General features: G+C 40.0%; 1 protein-coding gene across 1 annotated transcript in view; it reads right to left on the bottom strand.

Annotated features, from left to right (window-relative positions):
* The window catches only part of AGAP1 (ArfGAP with GTPase domain, ankyrin repeat and PH domain 1), a 254,411-nt gene that overhangs the window by 202,577 nt on the left and 31,045 nt on the right, over nucleotides 1-20,789 (bottom strand). The window contains exons 2-3 of the mRNA XM_088523675.1: nucleotides 14,616-14,674; nucleotides 9,616-9,703 (exon numbers count right to left, since the gene is read on the bottom strand). Of these exons, the coding sequence (XP_088379801.1) occupies nucleotides 9,616-9,703; nucleotides 14,616-14,674 (147 nt within the window). The remainder of the gene's footprint in view (nucleotides 1-9,615; nucleotides 9,704-14,615; nucleotides 14,675-20,789) is intronic.

Genomic DNA, 20,789 nt, shown 5'->3' with positions numbered 1-20,789 from the left:
ACATAACGAAGGAGCACACAGAGATGCACCGGAGATTTTGGCCCCAAACATGTTGCTGCCCAGCACCTCATCTCCCTCTATGCTACAGAGAAAGATGAGCAGAAGTAATTCAGGTCAAAGTCTTGTTTCCAACCCCCAAGCTAGCTCCTTCGTAAATGTGTAACAAAGCACGTGCAGATATATCTAACTTGATGATCCTTATCACATTTTGCAAACTACTGCCATCAAAGCAAGGTCTATCCACAGGCACAAAACATTATTATATTACATAATCTAATAGTTATGCAATTAATACATAGAGCAATTGCCAAGGAAGCGCTAATATATCTTCCATGAATTCCATGGAAACAAGCTTACAGGTAGCAGTTGCAAGCTACAGCAACATCTAAATTTAACTGAGATACTTCTGCAGGCTTCTGGAGAAAGCCACATTTGATGGGTCTCCAAAACATCGCAGTGCTTTTCTAAATACATTACCTACTTAGAATGAAACACAGAACAACTGCTTCCCTTTATTTCAAGCAGTTGCCAATATATGAGGTGAAAACAGTTGTACTTTGACTATAAAGCTTCCAGTAGTCTGTAGGATACTGCTTGCAAGGCAATTAGAGAAGCAGAGTCTTATCAAACTACTGTAGTGTAGGTGCACAAGGAGATAAAGCCACACTGTGCTCATACGCGTCACGATAGAAATATATGACACCAAAGCAAGGTCCTACGGAACTTCCAAGCCTCATACAAGTATTTTTATGAATAATACGTAATATAAAAGGAATAGGACATTACATTAGCAGATAATGAAGCAGGAGGGATTGCAATCACATTAGAAAATTGGATTATACTTCAACATGACCTTAACAAATGGAAAAAACAATGTGGAAAAAAAACAGAAGACATCTTAGCAGGGCCAAGCTCTGCACCTAAGCAGGAACAACTGGCTGCAGGCACCAGATGGAAAAACTCAGTACTGCAAAAGCTAGGAAGAGAGAAGACCTCAAGCTTCCTAGTATGGAATAACCTGCTGATCCCATTGTAGGGCAAAGAAAAGACCTTATAGCTGCTCATTTTACTATGACCCCAGATAAAAACAGACACACAGAGCTCAACTCAGTCATTAAATATAAACCTTGGGTCAGAATATAAACCTTGGGGTTGATGGTCCAAAAAATGTGATTACCCACAGAACTAGAATCTGGGAAGCAGGAATACGACATAGAAAAAAGTGCTGGAGAAAAGGTAAGAATAACTTGCTGTTGAGAAATACTAATGGAAAAAAGAATTAAAAGCCCCCAGTGCAGGACATAACCCAGACAGAGGACTGCAGGGTGTGAATGAGTCTAAGCTGCACCAATTTCAGAGTGGCAAAGAACCATGCCAGGAAATTTGTCCTCTTTTTCCTTTCCATGCAAGTGTCACTGAGGGTAACTGCAAGCCATTTCCTTTCTCCTCATTTTAATGTTTGTATGAAACCCAAAACTAAATTATACCAAGGTAACATAGCCTAATGAAAGCTCTCTAGCTGCTTCTGCTGTGATGAATCAAAGATGAGGCATTAATTAGTACCTTCCTGCTAACTGTTATCATGCAGATCTTAACATTTAGTCCTTTTAGGCAAAAGCATTCATATTTAAAGCATCACAATTATTTTGAGCAAAAACATCAGAATAAAGCCTGCCACTTTACAAGTGGATCATTGAAAGAACCTAATTGTCTTTCTTCCTCAGAGAAAGATAACCCCAACCCATACAACTTCCAAATGTAAGGAACAGGTTTGAGATATAGCACTACGGACTCCACATGGAAATTTCAAGAGTCTGAAACATCTCAGCTGATGTTCTCACAAAGTGGTAAAACACTCGAGCTCTGGGCAGCGGAGCTCCCCCCCAAAACCCTTCCACTAACAAAATATTAGACACGCATTAACTTGGCAGAATCAAGTAACACATTCCCACCAGGCATTTATTACACATAAAAACAGCCGCAAAAACATTGGCACACGTGTTGCAAGCATGCCTGTTCTTCCGTGTTTCATTCCTGTGAAAAAGTATTTCTGAAAGGGTGAAATGGGGGGCCAAACCCAGCAGGAATCTGCAAGGAACTACCTACACTTGCATTCACTTCAGTGCCTTGTCACAGGGCACCTTTTAACTCAAGTACCAGAAGATCTCTTCCAGCAATACTCTTGCTATCAAAAGACCTACAGCAATTGATCCAAATCACTAAAACCCACGAATATGATTTGCAATGATTTTTTAGCCTGAATGGTGCTTCCTGCACTGCTGCTTTTGTTTCTCCTATTTAGCATTCTTCCTGACACCACTGCACCTCGACACAGTGCCAATTTAGACTTCAGCAGGGCAGAACCATGAACGTCAGATGTTCAAGCTTAACTTGACAAAAAAAGCTCTTGAAAAGGAACGTGCAGAAAAACAGACCTTAAAAGCAAGGCCTAGTCAAATATTAAAATGTAGAACACAAAAAGGTATTTTTACATTTACACATCTTGATACCTAGTTATAAGATAGGAAATCAGGTATTTCTGACAGCTTTTTTTATACTTGCTCTTGACTTTCATTTTTCCTTTATTTTATTGACAGCAGGTGCAGACCGTTGCTTACACATCACACCCACTAATTGCACATATGCTCTAAGTCTAATTTTAAAAGCTTAGGTTTTTTTTAAGCCAGCTGCAGACAAACAACAGAATGCAGGAATCAGGCTCTTTGAGCAGGCCAAGCTACTACAAGCTACTACTCACCTACCTGTATCCATCAGTCTGCTTTTTCAAACCTGCCTTTTTTTTTTTTTTTTTTTTTTACACCATAGTTCTTTAATACTGCAATGACTTAAAAAGAAATGAGATCGGTTTAATATATATTCCCCTCTTCCAGGATATTGGCTGGTTCAGCTCAACATTCACAAAGCTCCTACCTTTCAATTGAACACATAAATCACCCTTTGCCAAAACCCACTCAGAATTTCTTTGCATAAGTTAAACCTCAAAAATTTGCAGATCCAGCACACCTTCAAACAGAACAGACTATGTAACCAAGAGAAGCCCAAAACTTAACTGCTAAAAGCATAAGTTGCAGGCTGTGTGGGGGAGGATTTTTGTTTTGTTTTTTCTTTTTCCTTTTTTTTTTTTTTTTCTGAACTTTGGTTATAACCAGCCTCTGTTACCTGTCCTTTCATTACAGTATTATTCTGCCAATAGTAACCCTGAAGTTAAAATCGGACTTAACCAGCTGCAATTTTACTATAAGTTGCCTGAACACAAGCAATTATAGTCAGGCCTGCTAAGAAAAGCTGGGCAAAATAACTATTAGCATCTCAGGTGTTGAGAGACTTTTTCGTTTGTTCGCTCCTTGATTATCTCCCAAAATAATCCAAACAGGAGACTAGACCTTACATTTAACAACAGCCCACTGTGCCTTACAGTTAAAAATCTATGTTCCATTAGTATTGCACTGAATACTTCTCAATGTCATACTGACATTGCTCAGAACTAAGGCTAAGAGCAAGAGAATGATCATGATAAAATCAAAGACAGGATTTCCAGCTGTAGGTGCCTCATGTCAACTGCAGCACTGCAAACAAACAGAAGACTTTAAAAGTAGCTGCACCGAGAAAAATAGGTGGCCCATTTAAAGATTTCACTGTATGCAGTCAAGTGTAAAGTTTTCGGTACTTTATCCAAGCAACAGAAATAGCTAAACTGGTATTTTTGTCACTAAAAAATTACTGCCATGGAAGTCAGATGCATTAAATAGTTACTCCCGTTTTTCATGAAAAAGGACATATCTCATCAGAAGTGGGAACTTAGTAAATGCTGTCCAAAAGGATGCATCTGGAAATCTCAGGAGAACAGACCTTTCAAATTAAGGACAACTGGAGTTGTCCTTAATCCTTTTTTTGCAGGCTTGGGGACCACTCGCCCACGAGGACATATCCTCAAGCAGGTAGTGTATAATATCAAGAGCTGGCCCCACTACCACAGCCACAAATATTCTCATCCTGAAGAATCCAGAGTGTTTTGCTGACCAGACCTGAAGGGAATTACCTCCTTGCAAGCATCTACGTTTTATCCTATTCTTGCCTAGAGGGCAACCCAGAACTTCAAGGAACCAAACTGATATCCTCTCCCTCCATCCCTTTTCCTCCTCCATCACAGTATGACACCTGGGGAGACCAGATGAGCACGGCCTCTTGGAGTAACCGTGAAAAGGAAATCCAGCGAGTCACCTGGGCCAGATACAACCCTGCTATGGCTCAATCTGGAGTCCCTCATCATTCCCCAAAGGAACAGAAAGTCTAGCCACAACCTGCTATAGCAGCAAACTCAAAAGCATGTTGAGAGCTAAATGTTTTGCAGATAAAACCAGCTATCTATTACACTCCACAATATGCTGCTACTATACCTAAAAACCAGCAACAGATTTAATAGAGTGAATAAAACAGCAAAAGCCTAACACAAGCTGAAACCGCCCCCCCCCCACACTATATTAAAGCTGAGAAGGCAGAAATGCAACTTGAAGATATTCAAAAACCAAACATAGTTATGACCTGAAAACATATTCAATAGTAAAATCTAGCACCAAGAGGGAAGGCCCACCTTCTTCAGTCAACCATCACTCCAGAATGACTTGACTCAACAGCACCAGCAATCAAAGCACACCGGAGAGTCAGGAATCATCTTTAAGACCATTAAGAGCCTAAAGATATAATAACAGGTATAAATCTAATTTGCAGGTTTTATCTGGTAGGAAATCTTCAGAGGAGCCTGTTAGATGGGCACAAATCCTACAGACATTAGTCTTGAAAACCTTTGAGTAATTGAGCTTCATTGCATTCAAGACGTTCAGTCAGATCATTCTACCCTCAAGGCGTACAACCTAAAAGGGAAGTCCCATCCAGGAAACTGCTTCTTCAGCATCTTCTCCCCAGGAAAGAGCAAATCCTAACTTCTTCCTTTAATTATCATAGTTCCTTATTTGCGCAACACTTTAAACAGCAGCCAGCTTGACTGCTGCAACAGAGCCGTTTTCAAAGGATCCTCTAAACCGCACTGCTCGTCTCGGGGGGATGAGAGGAAGGGGAAAGGAGAGAGGGGAAGGCTGGGGACCGGAGAACACAAACACTTTTATGCTAAATCTGAAAGGCTCTAAAAACCCAGGAGAACCAGCCGCAGCTCTACTGATCAGAGAAAAAAAGAGACAAGGGTTTTCTTTCATAGCTGCAGATCAGTTGGAAGTGACAACTTAACAAAATAAGAAAACGGCCAGTGCTGCTATTCTAGTCAAGTGAAAGACAAGGAACTAGAAGATTTTGAAACACATATGTCTAAAGTCATAGCTGTCTTCCATGCCCAAGAGCTATTTAGGTTTCGCAGATGAAACTGTTCTCAGCTGCCCAGAACTGCAGGAAACTTGTGAAATGCTAAACCACGGGTTTGAATCCAGGAGGAGACTTCAGCCCGAGCGTTTTGATGGCGGTGATATCCAGCTTATTTAGAGGAACTGGGTTGGTAGGTCCATGTTGCTATTTTAAACTAATGTGCGCCTGCAGTTCTTGAAAAGTCTCACTCTACAAGCCACATGCAAAGCCTTGCATGTTTGATAATAATTTTATGAAATTCCAGAATAGCACAGGTGAAAAAGGAGTGAACTTTCTAAGAAAAAGCATCTAAATACTCAGAGAACAAATTTTGCCCCAATTTTCTTAAGCTTCAGCTGAATCGCTCAGAGAATAGAACAGTTTGCTGGGAACAAAGAGATCTTTTCCTTTAACTCATAAAAGATAAAATTTGGATGGCTAGTAAAAACAACTTCTAGCCCTTCCCCTGTTCCGACAGTTTTGAAAAGCTTTAACCAGCTAAAAATAGCGAAAAAGCATTTATAACTTTAGGAACCTAATTGGCAGCAGAAGGAATAATTAAATCTCTCTTACATAGGAATTGCAGGAAGAAAAGGAAAAAATCAGTCTGTTACAAAAGGAAAAGATTATCAAATTCTGCAGTAGCTCCCATGATCTATTTAACACTGGATTGTGATCCCCATTTCACTATTTCATCTCCCAGCACTTGAAGGTAAAAAGACAACGTCAAAACATGGCATTCGCATCCTGGCTTGCTTGTCTAAACACATAATCTAACATAAAGACAATTCGTATTTTGCTTTGGTTCAGGAGAACAAACAACATTTTTGCCTTCATCACAGTGCCCAGCAACTGAAACACCACATGTTTTTCCCTGAAAGAAGTCAGCTGAAAGAATTGAGTAGATGATGCTTATATTCTTTTAGGACACAGAATAGAATAACCCAAACCATTAGTCTACATAAAAACAGAAGATTGCCACTACATATCAGAACTAGCAGGAAAAAAAAAAAATCATCACACACACAAAAAAAACCCCCAAACACACACACACAAAAAAACCACATCCTCACAGGAAAAAAAAATAAATTGAAATAATGACTACATCCATTAGGGTCTTCATGGACATACTAGAGAGGTGTGCCAAGGCCTTTAATTCATGATCATGTTAATTCAGGCCTCTGTGCCTCTAAAACATCAAAAAGCCCTGCAACTCACTACTGTTGTGAAGTTTAATTCACCTTGGTCTACAAAGTACTCAAATTCCCCCCACATCACATTTCACCATGTCCCTGGAGGCAGAACTGAATTTTAGATGGATGAAAAACACACCAGGTTGCATGCAAACTCATTTGAGGCTTTGCTACATTTCTTTCAGCTACATTCAAAAGAAAACCCCCAAAACAAGGCACACCAGTGACTGCTTAGTAACTATTTTTCTTCTGTTCGCTTGGGAGGTTGACTAGGGCAATTTGTGATCTTTCGCGTGTATTCTATTTTAAATTGCTTTCTAGCATTGTTATAGTAAAAGTGCAAGTCCTGCAACCAAGAATTCGGGTTGTTTTAGGGCAATATATCCAAGTCTTTCTGTACATCAAAGTACATCCAATTTAATAATGTATTCTACAGCAGCAAAGCTACATGCATGTCAGACAGGCAAAGAGTCTAAAAATGCATTTTCTCTACCTGTGTAATTTCTCTCATATTAAGAGAGAATAAGTTTTCACATTTACAACATTACTAGAGAAAATAAGTTTTCACATTTCAACATTACTAGAGTCTGAAGATAATAAGTAATTAGCAAGAAAAAATCATTATGACCAGAAATAAAAGTCCATCAAAACAAGCATGAAGAAAAACCGTTCTACACTTGGGTGTTAAACAATTCCTCATCATGGGGGCTGGCATGGGATGCAGAAGGAGCAGTCGTCTTGTCTTGTGTTAAAGAAAAGAGCTGAAGGAAACATGAAACCATCTGTATATAGTTAAGATTCATTTCCTGGCACGCTGACCGTACCTTAAAGGCCTGAAGGGAGATCTGGCACTTGTGCAGCTCAGGGCAGCCATCGTGGTAGCAGCAGCCATTTAGAAGGGAGGGGATAGCAGCGGCAGCAGCCTCTGCTTGCAGGCACCGTCCTTACACGAAGGACACACCAATCACCTCCCAATTAGACACTGATTATTTGATGCCAGTCAAATACCAACCAAGACGTTGTGCTGATAGTAAGCCAACATCAGTCAACATTTCTTCCTAAACTACGCAAGCATCTGAAACCTCAAAATCTAGCATACATATTACTCTATCCAACTTAAACCTGCACATTTTCAAGACCTCAAAAAGGACAAAAGGAAGATTGACACTCGTTTCAAACACATATGTTGTGTTTGGACAGCTACAGTGCCATGGAGAAGGCCAAATCACAAGGTCCACACTTCAATGCACCAGAACCTGCTACATTGGTGTCTTGGTTTCTATAAAACAACAGGGTACAGAAAGAAAACACAAATAATATCTATGAATATTTACTCAGGATAAACTATGTATGTGTTATGAAATGCATTTGTTTCCTGCTAACTTGATTAGAAACCTTGACCCCTATCCCTTACAAGGTGAATTAGAGCACTTAATTATTTCAGTTTTTCTACTAATAATGAACAGGAATGGTATCATTAGTGAAGCTTGTCAGCTACACTTATGTGCAAAGAAATGATTGACACTGCTTTGGTAACCTAATTCTTCCAGGATAAACAGTCTTAATGTCACTCAAGTACTGTAAATAAAAAATCTTGAAGACAAAAAGGACAGATGGCAACACTCCCAAGGAGCACCATGTAAAATATTCATAGTGTAGCAGAAGAGTACTGTTAACTGAGAATAACCAAGACATTCAGGTCTCACAAACAAAAACAAAATATTTTCAGTTGATGAGATGAGGGGGAAAAGATCAGGAGAGATGCGGATTATTTTTTCTTAGGACTTGTTGCATTCAGTTGATATGCATACTGTGTTTTTATTTCTTGCTAACAGCACAGAGAAGCAGCAGGCAATAAAATGATCTACCACCTTCTCCATCAGATGAGCAAATTATTGTTCTACACCAAATAGTAGCCTCAGATATTGCCCACAGTCCCAGTTAAGAGCAAGAGCTTTTAGCTTGAGGGTGTTGACTGGAGGACTTCACAGCTACTGCAATTACATTTTAACAGCCTTTTTCATCCCTTTCCCTCTCCTCCCATTTTAGTTTAAAAAATGTTAAAACGTCAGATTTTATGCTTAATGGCTTCCTTTGGTAAGAGTTAATTTGAAACAAATGTTACCATAGACATATGAAGCTACATACTACTGAAGAAAAGACAGCTACAGCAAGGGACAAAAACAGTGAGATGTACTAAAGACTTGAAATCAAAAGGAAACAAATCAAGATGATACACAGAACAAGAGAAAAACGCTAAAGTACAAAAACTGTGCCTTCTGTCTCTTCAAAACAAGAGCTGCCATGAGGAGAATGTATAATTACCTGCATCCATATCTGCAAAGAATGGAACAGCCAGTAAGGAAAAGAAGGAACCAGAAATTCAGTGTCTCAGAATTGGATTTAGAAGTTCATAAGGAGAACATAAAATAAATCAAGAAAGTATTTCATGTAAGATAAACCTCAGTAAGGTTCTAGGATTTTGGTTTAAGTTATGAGCTTGGATTACAGTTAAGCACTGCAATCTTTTCAGGTACAAATTAATTTCTCTGTGGCATAAAAACATTGTTTTTAAAAAATGCAAAACCATTTTTTTATTTATTCGTTTTTTAAGTAAACGAGGAGCAATTTAAATCTAGCTCAGGCTCCTGGGTCTGAATAAAAACAAAATGAAGCATCACAAAACAAAGGGTCCAATACTACAAAAACCCAGTGCAAGATGCAACAAGCCCTTTCAGTATCGACACTACCTGAGGCAGTAACTTCTCAATACATGACTAGGGAAGCTTCCCGCATGGGTATATAATGGATTGGAAAGCATTTAAGGGTGCTAAGTGGTTATGGAAAAGTCATACTCTTTGCCTATACTTATCTCCAATTTGGAGATCATTAAAAAAAAAAAAAAAATACAGTTCTCTATTCATATAGTGAAAAAGCAAAACCGATCCTTTACGAATTCATTTCTGCATGATAAAGAACAAATCAGGATTCAGTCTAGGAAAAAAACAGTAGAATCAGCATGCTGTTAACAATTTGCACATGCACATACCTTCAGGTGATTCCTCCTGGACATATGTGCCAGTCAGATACCGGTGCACGAGGGCAGACTTGCCGCTTGCTAGATTACCCACAATCCCCTGAAAAAAGAAAAAAAAATCACCCAAAAGCAGCATTTGCAGGCAAAAATTTGACACGATTAGAGAATGCCTTCTCTGCACTTGAAGGAAGAATCCAAGACAGGAGAAAAAACTCAAAGTATGTCAGCAAACAAAAGTCCTTGTTTAAAAACGATACTACATAAGAAAAGAATATACATGACAACACAAATAAGCCAAGATCAGCTTATGTTGGCAGAATTCCTTTTTTCATCTCACTACCTGTATTAATTGAGAACATTGGGCAAGATGTAGGCTTCACAGTGGAAAACTCAAGGTCAGAGCAGCCTTACCATCTACTAACCGGAAAATGCACTCAAATAAATGCAACAGTACATCTTAATATTTTAAAATATCTCTGCATAGCATTCCTCTTGTGATTCACACGGACCCTCTAGGCATACATTTGATAGATGTGGCCATACAAACACAGATTTTGGCATGTTCGTTACAGCTTGTTAGTCTCTTACTTGACCAGTTGGCTACGCAATGAGCTCAAAACTCCCTGCCTGTCCTCCATGCCAAGACATCTGCATCATGAACATTTGTATAAACTGGCAATCAGGTATAAGCAAACAGACTTCAAACATACATGATCTTTCTCTATTAAGCTGTTTCATTAAGTATTTCTTTTCAAGAAAGGCAGAAAAGATAGCTCAGTACCACAAGAATTTTCTTCTCAGAGGTGCTCAAATGCCCATAACTCCAAGGTTTGCTGATGTTATATTATGTGCTATTTTTGAAGGGTGGGAGCTGATGAGCAATTCTGGCAGAATTATTCCCACAGTAACAAGTCATCACTTCCCATGGTCTTGTGTTCCTGAATGATGCTATCCCTGCTGATTTGTTCCTGGGCCAACCATCAACCAAAGCTAGACTGACATATGCAGCAAGATCCAAGATCTCAACATCAGCCCTGATCTGCACATTTGAGGGTAGGAGTTGGAGATCATTCCTTATCCATGCTTTAAATAAATGCTTTCTTTCCTTGCTTGGTTATTATTTGCCAATTCAGATTTTCCTGTGCAACAGAGTTGAGATCCTGCTTTTGAGGGAAATGAGAACTGTATTTATTTCTCCTTTTACACACAACTCAGCTGACCCTTCTTCTACAGATCTGTCTTGATCCTAACCAAAACAGTTGAGAAAAAAGCTCCCCATGAGTTAGGTAAATCAGCAGACAGCTTGTCCCTAGCTTGCCAAAGGGAGAGATGTAGCATGTGCAAGTTACACACTAATGCACACATTGCTTCATTTTCTTAATCTTAAATGCTGACATGAGCTAACTTTCTTATTAAAAATTGCTTAAACCAATGAGCTGAGAGTTAAAATACTGGGTTAAGGGAGGATGACTCAGTCTTTAAAAGGGAAGCACACTGCAATCGGAGAGCACCAAGGCAGTGATGGACGCCCACTTTCTCTCTGGCTGAGCTGCAAGAAATGCCTCACCAAGTAACCTCTTCAGTCAATAAATTCTCCCTCCACTGTGTGCCAGCAAACCCAAGTAAGTTTGTATACTCATAACTACTCATGCCCACCTACCTAAAACGTTAAACTTCATTTAACAGGCTAATGTTCCTAGGCAAAAAAAAAAAAAAAATATGAACAAAATTACAACAAATAAGAGCAAGGGCTTTTCATCTCTCTTTTTATCCAGCAAGTAAACCATAAATTCTGAGTTTATTTCTATAGAACCTCCAATTTTCAAAGACATCTACTTAACTGCTTGCTAGTTGCCTGTAATCTTCTGTGGCAACCCTAGCAATATGGTATACTCCTTAAATGCATGGAGGGTCATCCCTCACTAGCAGTTGAACCTCACATTCCCAGGCAAGCTCCTCCTCTGTAGCTGGATATTGTGATAGCCTAGACCAAAAAAGGCAAGGAAACTGAAAACCTCATCTCTAAATCAGTAGATTAAACACACCACTTATGTTGTCTCCTCTATAGATAAATAGTCTGTGACCAGGCTAAGGCCCTTTGAGCACCGTAATTCCCGAAAAGTTAGAAGACAAGCAAACTTCACATGGGTTTACTAGGAAAAGTAGAAAAAAAGAACTTGCTGTTTTCCTGCTTAGGAACAGGAGCACCAAAATATGGATCTAAATTGAGAAACTATCTCACTGACAAATGCACCAGAATTAGAGATGGAAGTATCACAGCCATCAGCATGACATGCACAGCTCTTCAAGTGACCCAAGAAGCTGCTCTCCCCCAGCTGGCCTAGCACACTCTTGACCATAATATAAGTCTCGGTAAGTGAAGCACTTTCCAGGGATAGAATTTAACTAAAAGAAAAGCATATGCTTCTAAAAATGTCAAATAAATCAAGCCACCATGTATTTCTAAAAAATAATCAGAGGAAAGGAATAATATTCTCTTAAAATATATCCATTGTTTTATTTTTTCACTGCAGCCTTAAGTATTTTGTCTGTTCTCTCCTTAAACTTCAGTAAATCATAAAGGTATAGGAATAGCCACCATGAAAATGAAATACTATCTTCAACATAAATGCTGGCCAGATTCTAGGGAGAAGACAGTTTCTCCCACGAAGCTACTAACCATCTTTTTCTACAGAGCACAGTCCACTCCAGCAGCTAGAAGAGGGGCAGTTTCATAAACTTGCACCATTAGGCATCATCTTGCATCATTAAGCCTCCATCTGCACTACTGCACTTAACAGTGACAGAGAAAAACCCTCCTACTTCCATTCTGCCCAAAACAACATCCTCAACACAGCTACAAGCTGAAGCAATGCACCCAGTTACCCTTAGTGGTGAACATAATGATAGTGCTCTGGAGACAGGTTTGGCATTTAATATTGCCCTTCACTTCCTTGGGCAGAGGCAAAAGGCAACTGTTAAGCCACTTAATTCTTATACTAGAATGGAGTTTGAGTGGCTCAATTGGACTTCCAAATGCCCCATTTTTATTCAGCATGCCAGCAAATGTCCTGAGCTCTTCCACCGACCCCTCTGCACACGGAGAACAAAAAAGCAGATTTCCAATTGAGTCCATCCGTCCACCCTGCTGGAGCACAAGTTCATGGCCACAGCTGGCACCACTAGTTTCAGTAATTTGCAGGGGTATGATCAAATTAATAGCTTTGTAACGGTAAGTCCTCTGCTTTCATCCAGGAGTCTAAATTGAAGCCTTGGACAGCAAGCTTGAGGCTCATGCATGCTGACCGCTTAAAATCAATTCTCTACAGCAGCTGCTCAGAAGTTTACGTTCACACCACTGGCTCACATAGTAGGAGGGCAGGATGCCTAAGACAAGTATCCACATCATGCAGCCTTGGCATCCCAACATCTTTGGCAGTTTTCTCTAATGCTCTGCACTAGTTTGTTGTGTGTATTATGACACACAAGTTGCAGCTTTGCTCTCATCTGCAAGACTTCAGTTTATCACTGGGTGCTGCGCTTGGCATTCTGAGGAAGGGGCCAGGATGAGGAGAACCCTCCACAGACTCCCACCACTCCTGTGGCCCGTATGCAGCCAGTACCTTCCAAGTCCTACGTTCCTAGCATTTGCTTGTATAACACACTTACCGCAGATACCTCTTCCAATTGACACCATCAGCTAAATTAAGTCAAGCCACTCCTGTGTCATGTAGCTCTATCCATGGACTACTCTATTTCTTTTCTACTTACCTTGTGCACTGCTACAAGTTGAACAGAAGCAGAACTTAAGCTATCAGAAAGCTGTTTCAATTGAAACGCCATTGTAATAAGCACGTCATGCTAAACTTGACCTGTGCTTTCTCTCATCTCCTTAAACACTATAATCAACTCAGATTTGGGAAAAAAAAAGGAAATTTACCACATGAAAACTGGATTAATGAAGCATGGCCTCAGCTGTCTGTTTCTTAAATTGCCGTGGTTTGGTCCAATTCACTTGGCCACTCATGTGAGGAATGGATGCTCGAGTCAGAGCAGCTCTTACAGCTGCGGTAGGACAACAGAAGCGATTTAAGAAGATGATGATCTGCAATCCGATGATGTCTGCCCCAGTTCGGCATCTTGGATGCTGTAGGTTTGTCACAGATTTTCAGAAACTATGTAATGAAACGTGGACTTCCATATGGTGAACAATCTGATCTCAGCAACTTTGGGCTGCTAACTTGACAGGCTGCCTGTTTAATAACCCCTACTAAGAAATTTCAGCCCCCATTACCAGACTCGGTTGATGATTTTTAAAATGCCAACTTCAGGAAATATCCTCAATGCTACCTCCGAAGTCCTTTTGACTTTTCTTCTGTTTATACATGAACACTTTGGACAAGGAAGAGATTGCGTAAGCAATTGTTAAATCATTTAGTTCTTATACTAAAACGTAGTTTTCTGAGTGGCTCAACTGGACTTCCAAATGCCCCATTTTTATTCAGCATGCCAACAAAAATCCTGAGATAAAAAAAAAAAAAAAATGCAAAGAACTTCCCCAGACAGAACATTTACTTCAGTTTCAGTTTTTTTTAAAAAAAAAAAAAACATGGACAAAAGGTTTTTAGCCCTTGAAGAAATAGTGAAAATTACTACAGGGAGATAAAAGGAGCTTTAGATATTATATTTAGCTTTAGAGATCATCTGCCAATTTACCCTGTAAATAGTGTAAGATCACTCTACTCCGAGTGGGTTGAGAAGCTGCCTCAACTAAGCAAACAAGTTGAAACAGAAATAAAACACAAAAGTAGTCCTTTGAAGCAAGTTTTTGAGCATAAAAAGATGCAAAAACTTCATACAGAGTTTTCTTGAAATAAACTATTTTGCTTTTTGAAAAATCACATTCTACATTTCCTGCCTCCCTCCAAGCTGAGCAAACCTCAGAAGGTTTTCATATTTGTACATAACATCTTGAGAAGGTTTTTCAGAGACAGAAGTCAATATAGACTCACCACTTTGAGCTCTGGTACGGATCGGCTTAGTGTCCATTCCTGGCTATTTACAAAGGCATCTGTAAAAGCAGACAATATTCAGAGTCAGTACAATGGTATTTAACAGCCAGCTGTCCCCAAAATTGTATGTACCTAAAATCACAAACTGCATTCAAGCTTAAGATTGATATTCAAACACTCAACATGCTTGGAGCTTGGCAAGTTGTATAAATTCAAGAATCCTGGAAACAACCGTACTACAGAATGGGTATGCTCTCTACAGTAAATCCATATGCATTATCTCCATGGGCATTAACAAGACTAAAAGCTAATTACAATCCTTCTGCACTATGGAAAACCCTCCTCTCCTACTCTGCTCACAAGTCAGTTGCTTCCCATACAGCATTATACAATTTTTGTTCTACAAAAGCCACCTTGGGTTGCTCAACACACTAAATGTCAATGCCTGCAATTACTAGCATTGGTGGCAGCGTCTCCACCCAGGTAAGTGAGAAAATAGGTTTATTCTGGAAACATGCTATTTTCTATCATGCACCCTAGTAAACATCAGCAACTGCAATTACTAGTATCAGTGGCAAATTCCACACCCAAGTAAGAAAGAATATTGCTTTATTCCAGAAACTGGGTATTTTTCAGTACTGTGACAATCACGGAGCAAATCACATCTGTTTAAGAGATGGAGTGACTTCTGCCAATTGGAATTCAAGAATAGGTAAAAGCAGGACTCAATTTTGCTACTCCTAATGACATTTGTTTTCCCGTCTGTAAAGGTCTAGCCAGCTGAAAGCAAAGAGATGCCCTGTTCCAGTTACAAATTCAAACAACATGACTCTAAACCATGATTTAACATTTTCCAAACAACGTAAAACTGATTACAAGATTATTACTAGGTTTCACATTCACTGCATCCTCCCACCAAGCAGATTACAGCTTGACCGCAATTAAACAGCATCGAAAATGTGCCAGGGCAACAGAGCCAATTCCCAGGATTACAGTAAATAAGAGGTCACAAGTGATGCCTGAAGCTGTGTGTAAGAAACCGCTTTCAAAACCTGTGTTTGCTTCTGGACAATCTGGAAAGGCAGAAGATTATTTCATTATCTCTTTCCGTGCAGAATATAAAAACATGCAAGTGACTTTCAACCCCAAAATGTATCCTTAGCAACCTAAAGGATCAATCAGTTGTAAGCAAGCTTTCCCACTGCCTTAAGAAAAGCCATCTCAAAGCAAATTTATTTTGCAATTTTTTCTTCTTTTCCCCATAAAGTAGATTATTTTTGTGTAATGTTACAAAGACATACTAGCCACTAACTGGGGAAACACAGGCTATCTTGCATAACCCATCTTTTTGTATTTCAGCTACAAAGAGCTATTTGTGCGTGTGTTAGTGTGCTACTTGCATCAAAAACACTGTAGAAAAATCAAGTCTTTTTTGTATTGCAGCTTACAGCCATCTCTAACTCCCAGGAAAACAAAAGAAAAGGTTTCTATTAAGATGCCCTGAAAACAGCTGCTCTGCTGGGTCACGCTGCTTCTGCTCTATCCACTGCTATGCAGCAGCAAGAAAAAAATACACAAAGTGGGAGCACTAAAGCTGCATTTGAAGAGCCAACTGGACTAAGATTACTTGACTCCAAGTTCAAGAAAAAGTCCGGTTTACTAAAGTTAAAAATAGGCAGCAAAAGTTTGGATCAACTTTTTAGTTTTCCATCTGGAAGAGAAAGCATTACCAGCATGAGGTTCATTTGAAGTTATCTAGGATGATTAAGAAAAAGCTCAAGTCCCTGGCGTACATGGACGACACTGAATGACCAGCTAGAAAACACCAGCCTCTTCTGCTGGAGCCAGCTCTGACCCAAGAGCAGCCCAGAATTCATTTTGCTACATCCTAGTGTTTGTAAACTAATTTATCTATTCAGAGTTGACGAAAGCAAACACAGCCTGAGGGATTTTGTTTTGCTTTGCTCCCATGAGGGGAACCCGCATTCCTTATACTATATGTATTGTTTACAAGAGAAAAAGCCAAAAATTACTACACATACTCTGGATAAGCAAACTAGGTGTTTTAGACATGCTTAAACTGCATATGAAACAATCATCGGGTGAAAAAGGTCTTGAAATGCTACGAGGGGGTGAAAAATGAGCAGTGCTTGGAAGTTATCACCTCCTCCTCAGCTTAGAAGGTGTTTGGGTTGAAGAGGCAGGCAAGCATTCGTCAAATGTTATCACTGTCTCAGGCGGACTCCAAGCCAAGAGAGAGATGAGGCCAGTGAGGATGGCAAAAAATGAGCAGTGCTTTAGAGCTGGAGCAGGGAGGAAAAAAATAAATGCAAAAACACATGCCTCCCTTTTCACAGTACTCCTACCAAAACAATCCTCATTTGTAAGTTATTTGGTGTGGCTGGAATACAGTTTCCCTCAGAGCTTGGGAAGGAAGCACTGCATCCCCCTTCAAGCCGGGATCGGCAGCAGCACTTGGCAAGGATGTGCCATGATTATTCTCTTGAAACGGGCCAGTGTGCAGCTGAATTGCACCCAGAGGGGAGGTACCTGACTGAGGGACAACTGCCCCATCTTCCTCCTTACAGCCAAACGGATATATCAAATAACAAGAGACCAGGAGACTAGAAGTCAACGGAGCAGCCTCAGAACACCACACGCTCCTCCACTTGCTTCCAGGAGGAGCAAAAACAGGAGTCCACAACATGCAAAAATACTTGCTTTGAGCTGCAGGAATTAGGGAAAGTCTTCTCATAGGATACCCAGCCCCAAACAAGCAAGAGATGCAGCATTTTGATTATGAACACAACCAAACATACCTGCTCCAAAAGCATCCCAGTTAAGGCACTCGAGAGAGACTACAACTAGAGCTAGCAGTTTTGCAGCCAGGAGACTCCTTCCCTGGAGCATGTGGTAGAAGATGTCAGAAGACAAAGGGGTAACACGAGTGTCCCAATGATTTTGGCTGCAGTACCTCCTGATTTGACTCCGATAGAGATCCCTCTCCTCCTGTCAAAGAGGAGAGCTGTCCATGCAGCCCTGTCACACAGGCAATGTGGTGGCCTTCCACCCAGCCCCAGCACTGGCACACGGGCCCGACACGTCTGTGCAGGGCACCAGGCCTGCTGTAAGCACCTAAGCGCTGCTCCAGAAGCCCATCCTGGGCGGTACGAAGCAGGGGCAGCCTCATCTAGCTTTGCCGTGACACTGAACTGTCACTGCCCTTGGTTCTGCTCTGAGCAATTTGTCATTTGGGGAGCAACAGAAAAGCAGCAGAGATTTCCCTCTAGCTCAACCATGAAATGAAAGAACTGACCACATAAGAAAACAAACAAACAGAAAAAAACAGCAAAAAACCCCACAGTTCCCTGCTGCACAAAGCCTCTTTCTTGAGGGCATAAAGCACAGGTGTCCTACCAGATACTTCTGCAATTTAACACACTCATTGTTTATTGCTACAGGACAAAAGTCAACACTTGCCCGGAAGCTGGACAATCCTGGAAGTGGAGGTTTTCTGCTCATTACTTGTAGAAACAGTCAAAGACTCTGTTATTCCAAATACGTGAAAACTTGCAAGTACTGATTCATATTTTAGCTTTTTTTTTTAATGTTTAATCACTAATCCTCTCTCAGCAAAGACAAACTAACCAGCACTTGCCAATCTGTTACTTTTAATTTCCACTTTTTTCCACAAAATGCATTACTTAGTTTATAATTATACTAACAGCCTCCACATCACAACACCACATTATAGCAAAGCTAACACTTAGAAGCCACATCTTACCACCGAAAGAACTTAAAAGATCAGATCAAGAAAAACTTGTTAAGACCAAGACCATGAAACAGTTTTTACTAGATTTTAATTGCACACAACTGCACGGCAGATGTGAGCAACCCTATGTTCATCTTCACAACGCAAACACCAAGCTTCATTTATGCTTTATAGCACTGCTCCAAAACTCCCCTCCCACACAATTAGTTCTAGAACTGTTTGATTTATCATATTAGCCTCAGACTAACAGTAGAGATCCACCATGTTCTGGACATAATAAGGCTGAATCCAAGTGAAGCTCAGACTTTCTCTCTTAAAACACATCAAACTGAAGCATTTTGTTTTCAACTTGCTACGATAGAGTTTGACAGCTTGGACAAAGTTGAAGGATCTCTGCCATAAACCAAGTTTATATTTAACAGACTAGAGAGTAACACAGCTTAACACATTAGACTCACGTAAAAATTGCTTTTTTCCCCCCTCTTGTGTTCAAGAGCCAAATTCCTCAATAAAGCTTAAGGCAAGGATAACATGCTTGCTTCTCCCTTCCTCATGCCTGTGTATTCACAGCTACCTTCTCCATTTTTAGCTGCTAAAGATAAGATTAATAGGTGAAATTTAAGCCGGCCATTCCGTATTCAAGTATCCACAAGGAAGACACAGGAAGAATTAGCCAAACCTGCACAAGACAAGGAGCTTCAGCTCCTCAGGTGTCCTTCTGAGAATAGCTAAGCTGATCAAGACCACCTTCAAATTCTTCCTGCTTCATTATGCTCAATTCTTTTTGGGGAAAAGGAGTGAAAGGAAAGAGAAGAGATTTTAAAACAAAAGGCATAGGAGAATTCTCTATTAAATTCAAGAGGCTCTAGTAAAAAGCAGCATTGGATTTTACCACCACACAGGACTGAACAGGAGAAGGCTAAGTAGATCACTACTGCTTTCAATTTGGAGAGGAACAAAAATCTGATCTAGTCAAGCAGTAGCTTTGCAGAGGTAACCAGGACTTCAGAATCCCTAAGCTATTTTATAAATATTAACCCTAAATTATTAAGATATTTGCATTCCAAACATATAAAGCAGGTAGGAGAGACAATGACAGGTAAAATTTCCAAAAGCCAAGGAGGTGAAAAAAACAAAGCAGAAAGACAACAGCTGGATCGAGAAATAACCTTCTAGCCAGAATGAGTAATTCCATTCTACAAATCTATTTGTTCCTTTATTCATTGAGATATGTGAAGCAGAGCACAGAGTCCTTCCAAAACAGTCTCAGGTATCAAGTACTTTCAAAAGATAAACATAGGCATTTTCAGCTCTAATCCACCATATAATAAAGGAAGTCTAGTAAAACTAAGTTGACAAGGTGTTGAACTACCTTCAACACAGCTACCTTCAAGCATAGCTACCTTCTCCTGCCTGCTTTGCAAGCTGGAGGGACTGCACCTAGACATTAGTTCAATGAAAGCTAAACAACATATTACTAATCAGTGACAATGCAGCCAGGATGCCTTGGGTGTTTTCGTTGCCACTGTTCTTCAAGCAATTAGTACGACATGAAAAAAAAAAAAGAAGAAAAAAAAAAAGAAGAAGAAGAAGAAAAAAAAAAAAAAAAACACAACACCACACACACTGAAGAGGAACACTCCTGAACCTTCATCACCAAAAACACAACGCTGTGCAAGAACACCAGCCCAGAAAAGGACTTAGATGTGCTGTGCTAAGGGAGGGAGGGATTAAGCACTGTCTACTCTTAAGACCTAATAAAGACACTTGCCTAACAGAGATATTTTCAGTCCCTGTTCTAGCAACTCCTCTACTGAAAGACAGCAATACTTACTGTGCAGAAGTGAAATCTAGAAGGCTAAGTTTATATTCTCTAAACATGTCATGTTTATAATTTCCTCCTTAAACTGCAAGGACATTTGATTTGGGAATACTTGGAACAAACCCCATTTCACTTAAGTAATCTCATTAGTTAACAAGAGCTTCATGATTAACATCATCCAGAACTTCATTAACAGACACACCAAAAACTTAACATTTAACTTAATGGAGAAGAAAGGGTAGAAGTTAAACAACTTATACACAGACTATCTGGCATGAGCAGGGGAAGGCCAAATTCAGCATACATGGTCAACTCTTTCCCTTCTGCCTAAACTCCCTTACCCAGATAACTAGTCACATCACCAACTTGTTAGTCACATCACCAACTTGTGCTCTTCCAGTGCTTAACACTGCAGTGCCTAAGACTTCTCCAGTTCCTCATTACTACACAGCTGGTTATCGCACTTGTGTTAACTGTTTAAAGCACTGGAAAAAGCTGAGCATTTCATGGCAAACAAGCTTCTCATTTCAGAAAAGCCAGTTAAAGCCAAAGTTTTCACGATTCCGTAAGCTCTCTTCAA

The sequence above is a fragment of the Tinamus guttatus genome, unplaced genomic scaffold (genome assembly GCF_059628265.1).
Source record: "Tinamus guttatus ecotype Peru unplaced genomic scaffold, ASM5962826v1 Tinamus_guttatus_pri_ptg000197l, whole genome shotgun sequence".
NCBI lineage: Eukaryota > Metazoa > Chordata > Aves > Tinamiformes > Tinamidae > Tinamus > Tinamus guttatus.
Note: the sequence above shows the minus strand (reverse complement) of the source record. Positions and strands in the feature narration are given on the sequence as shown.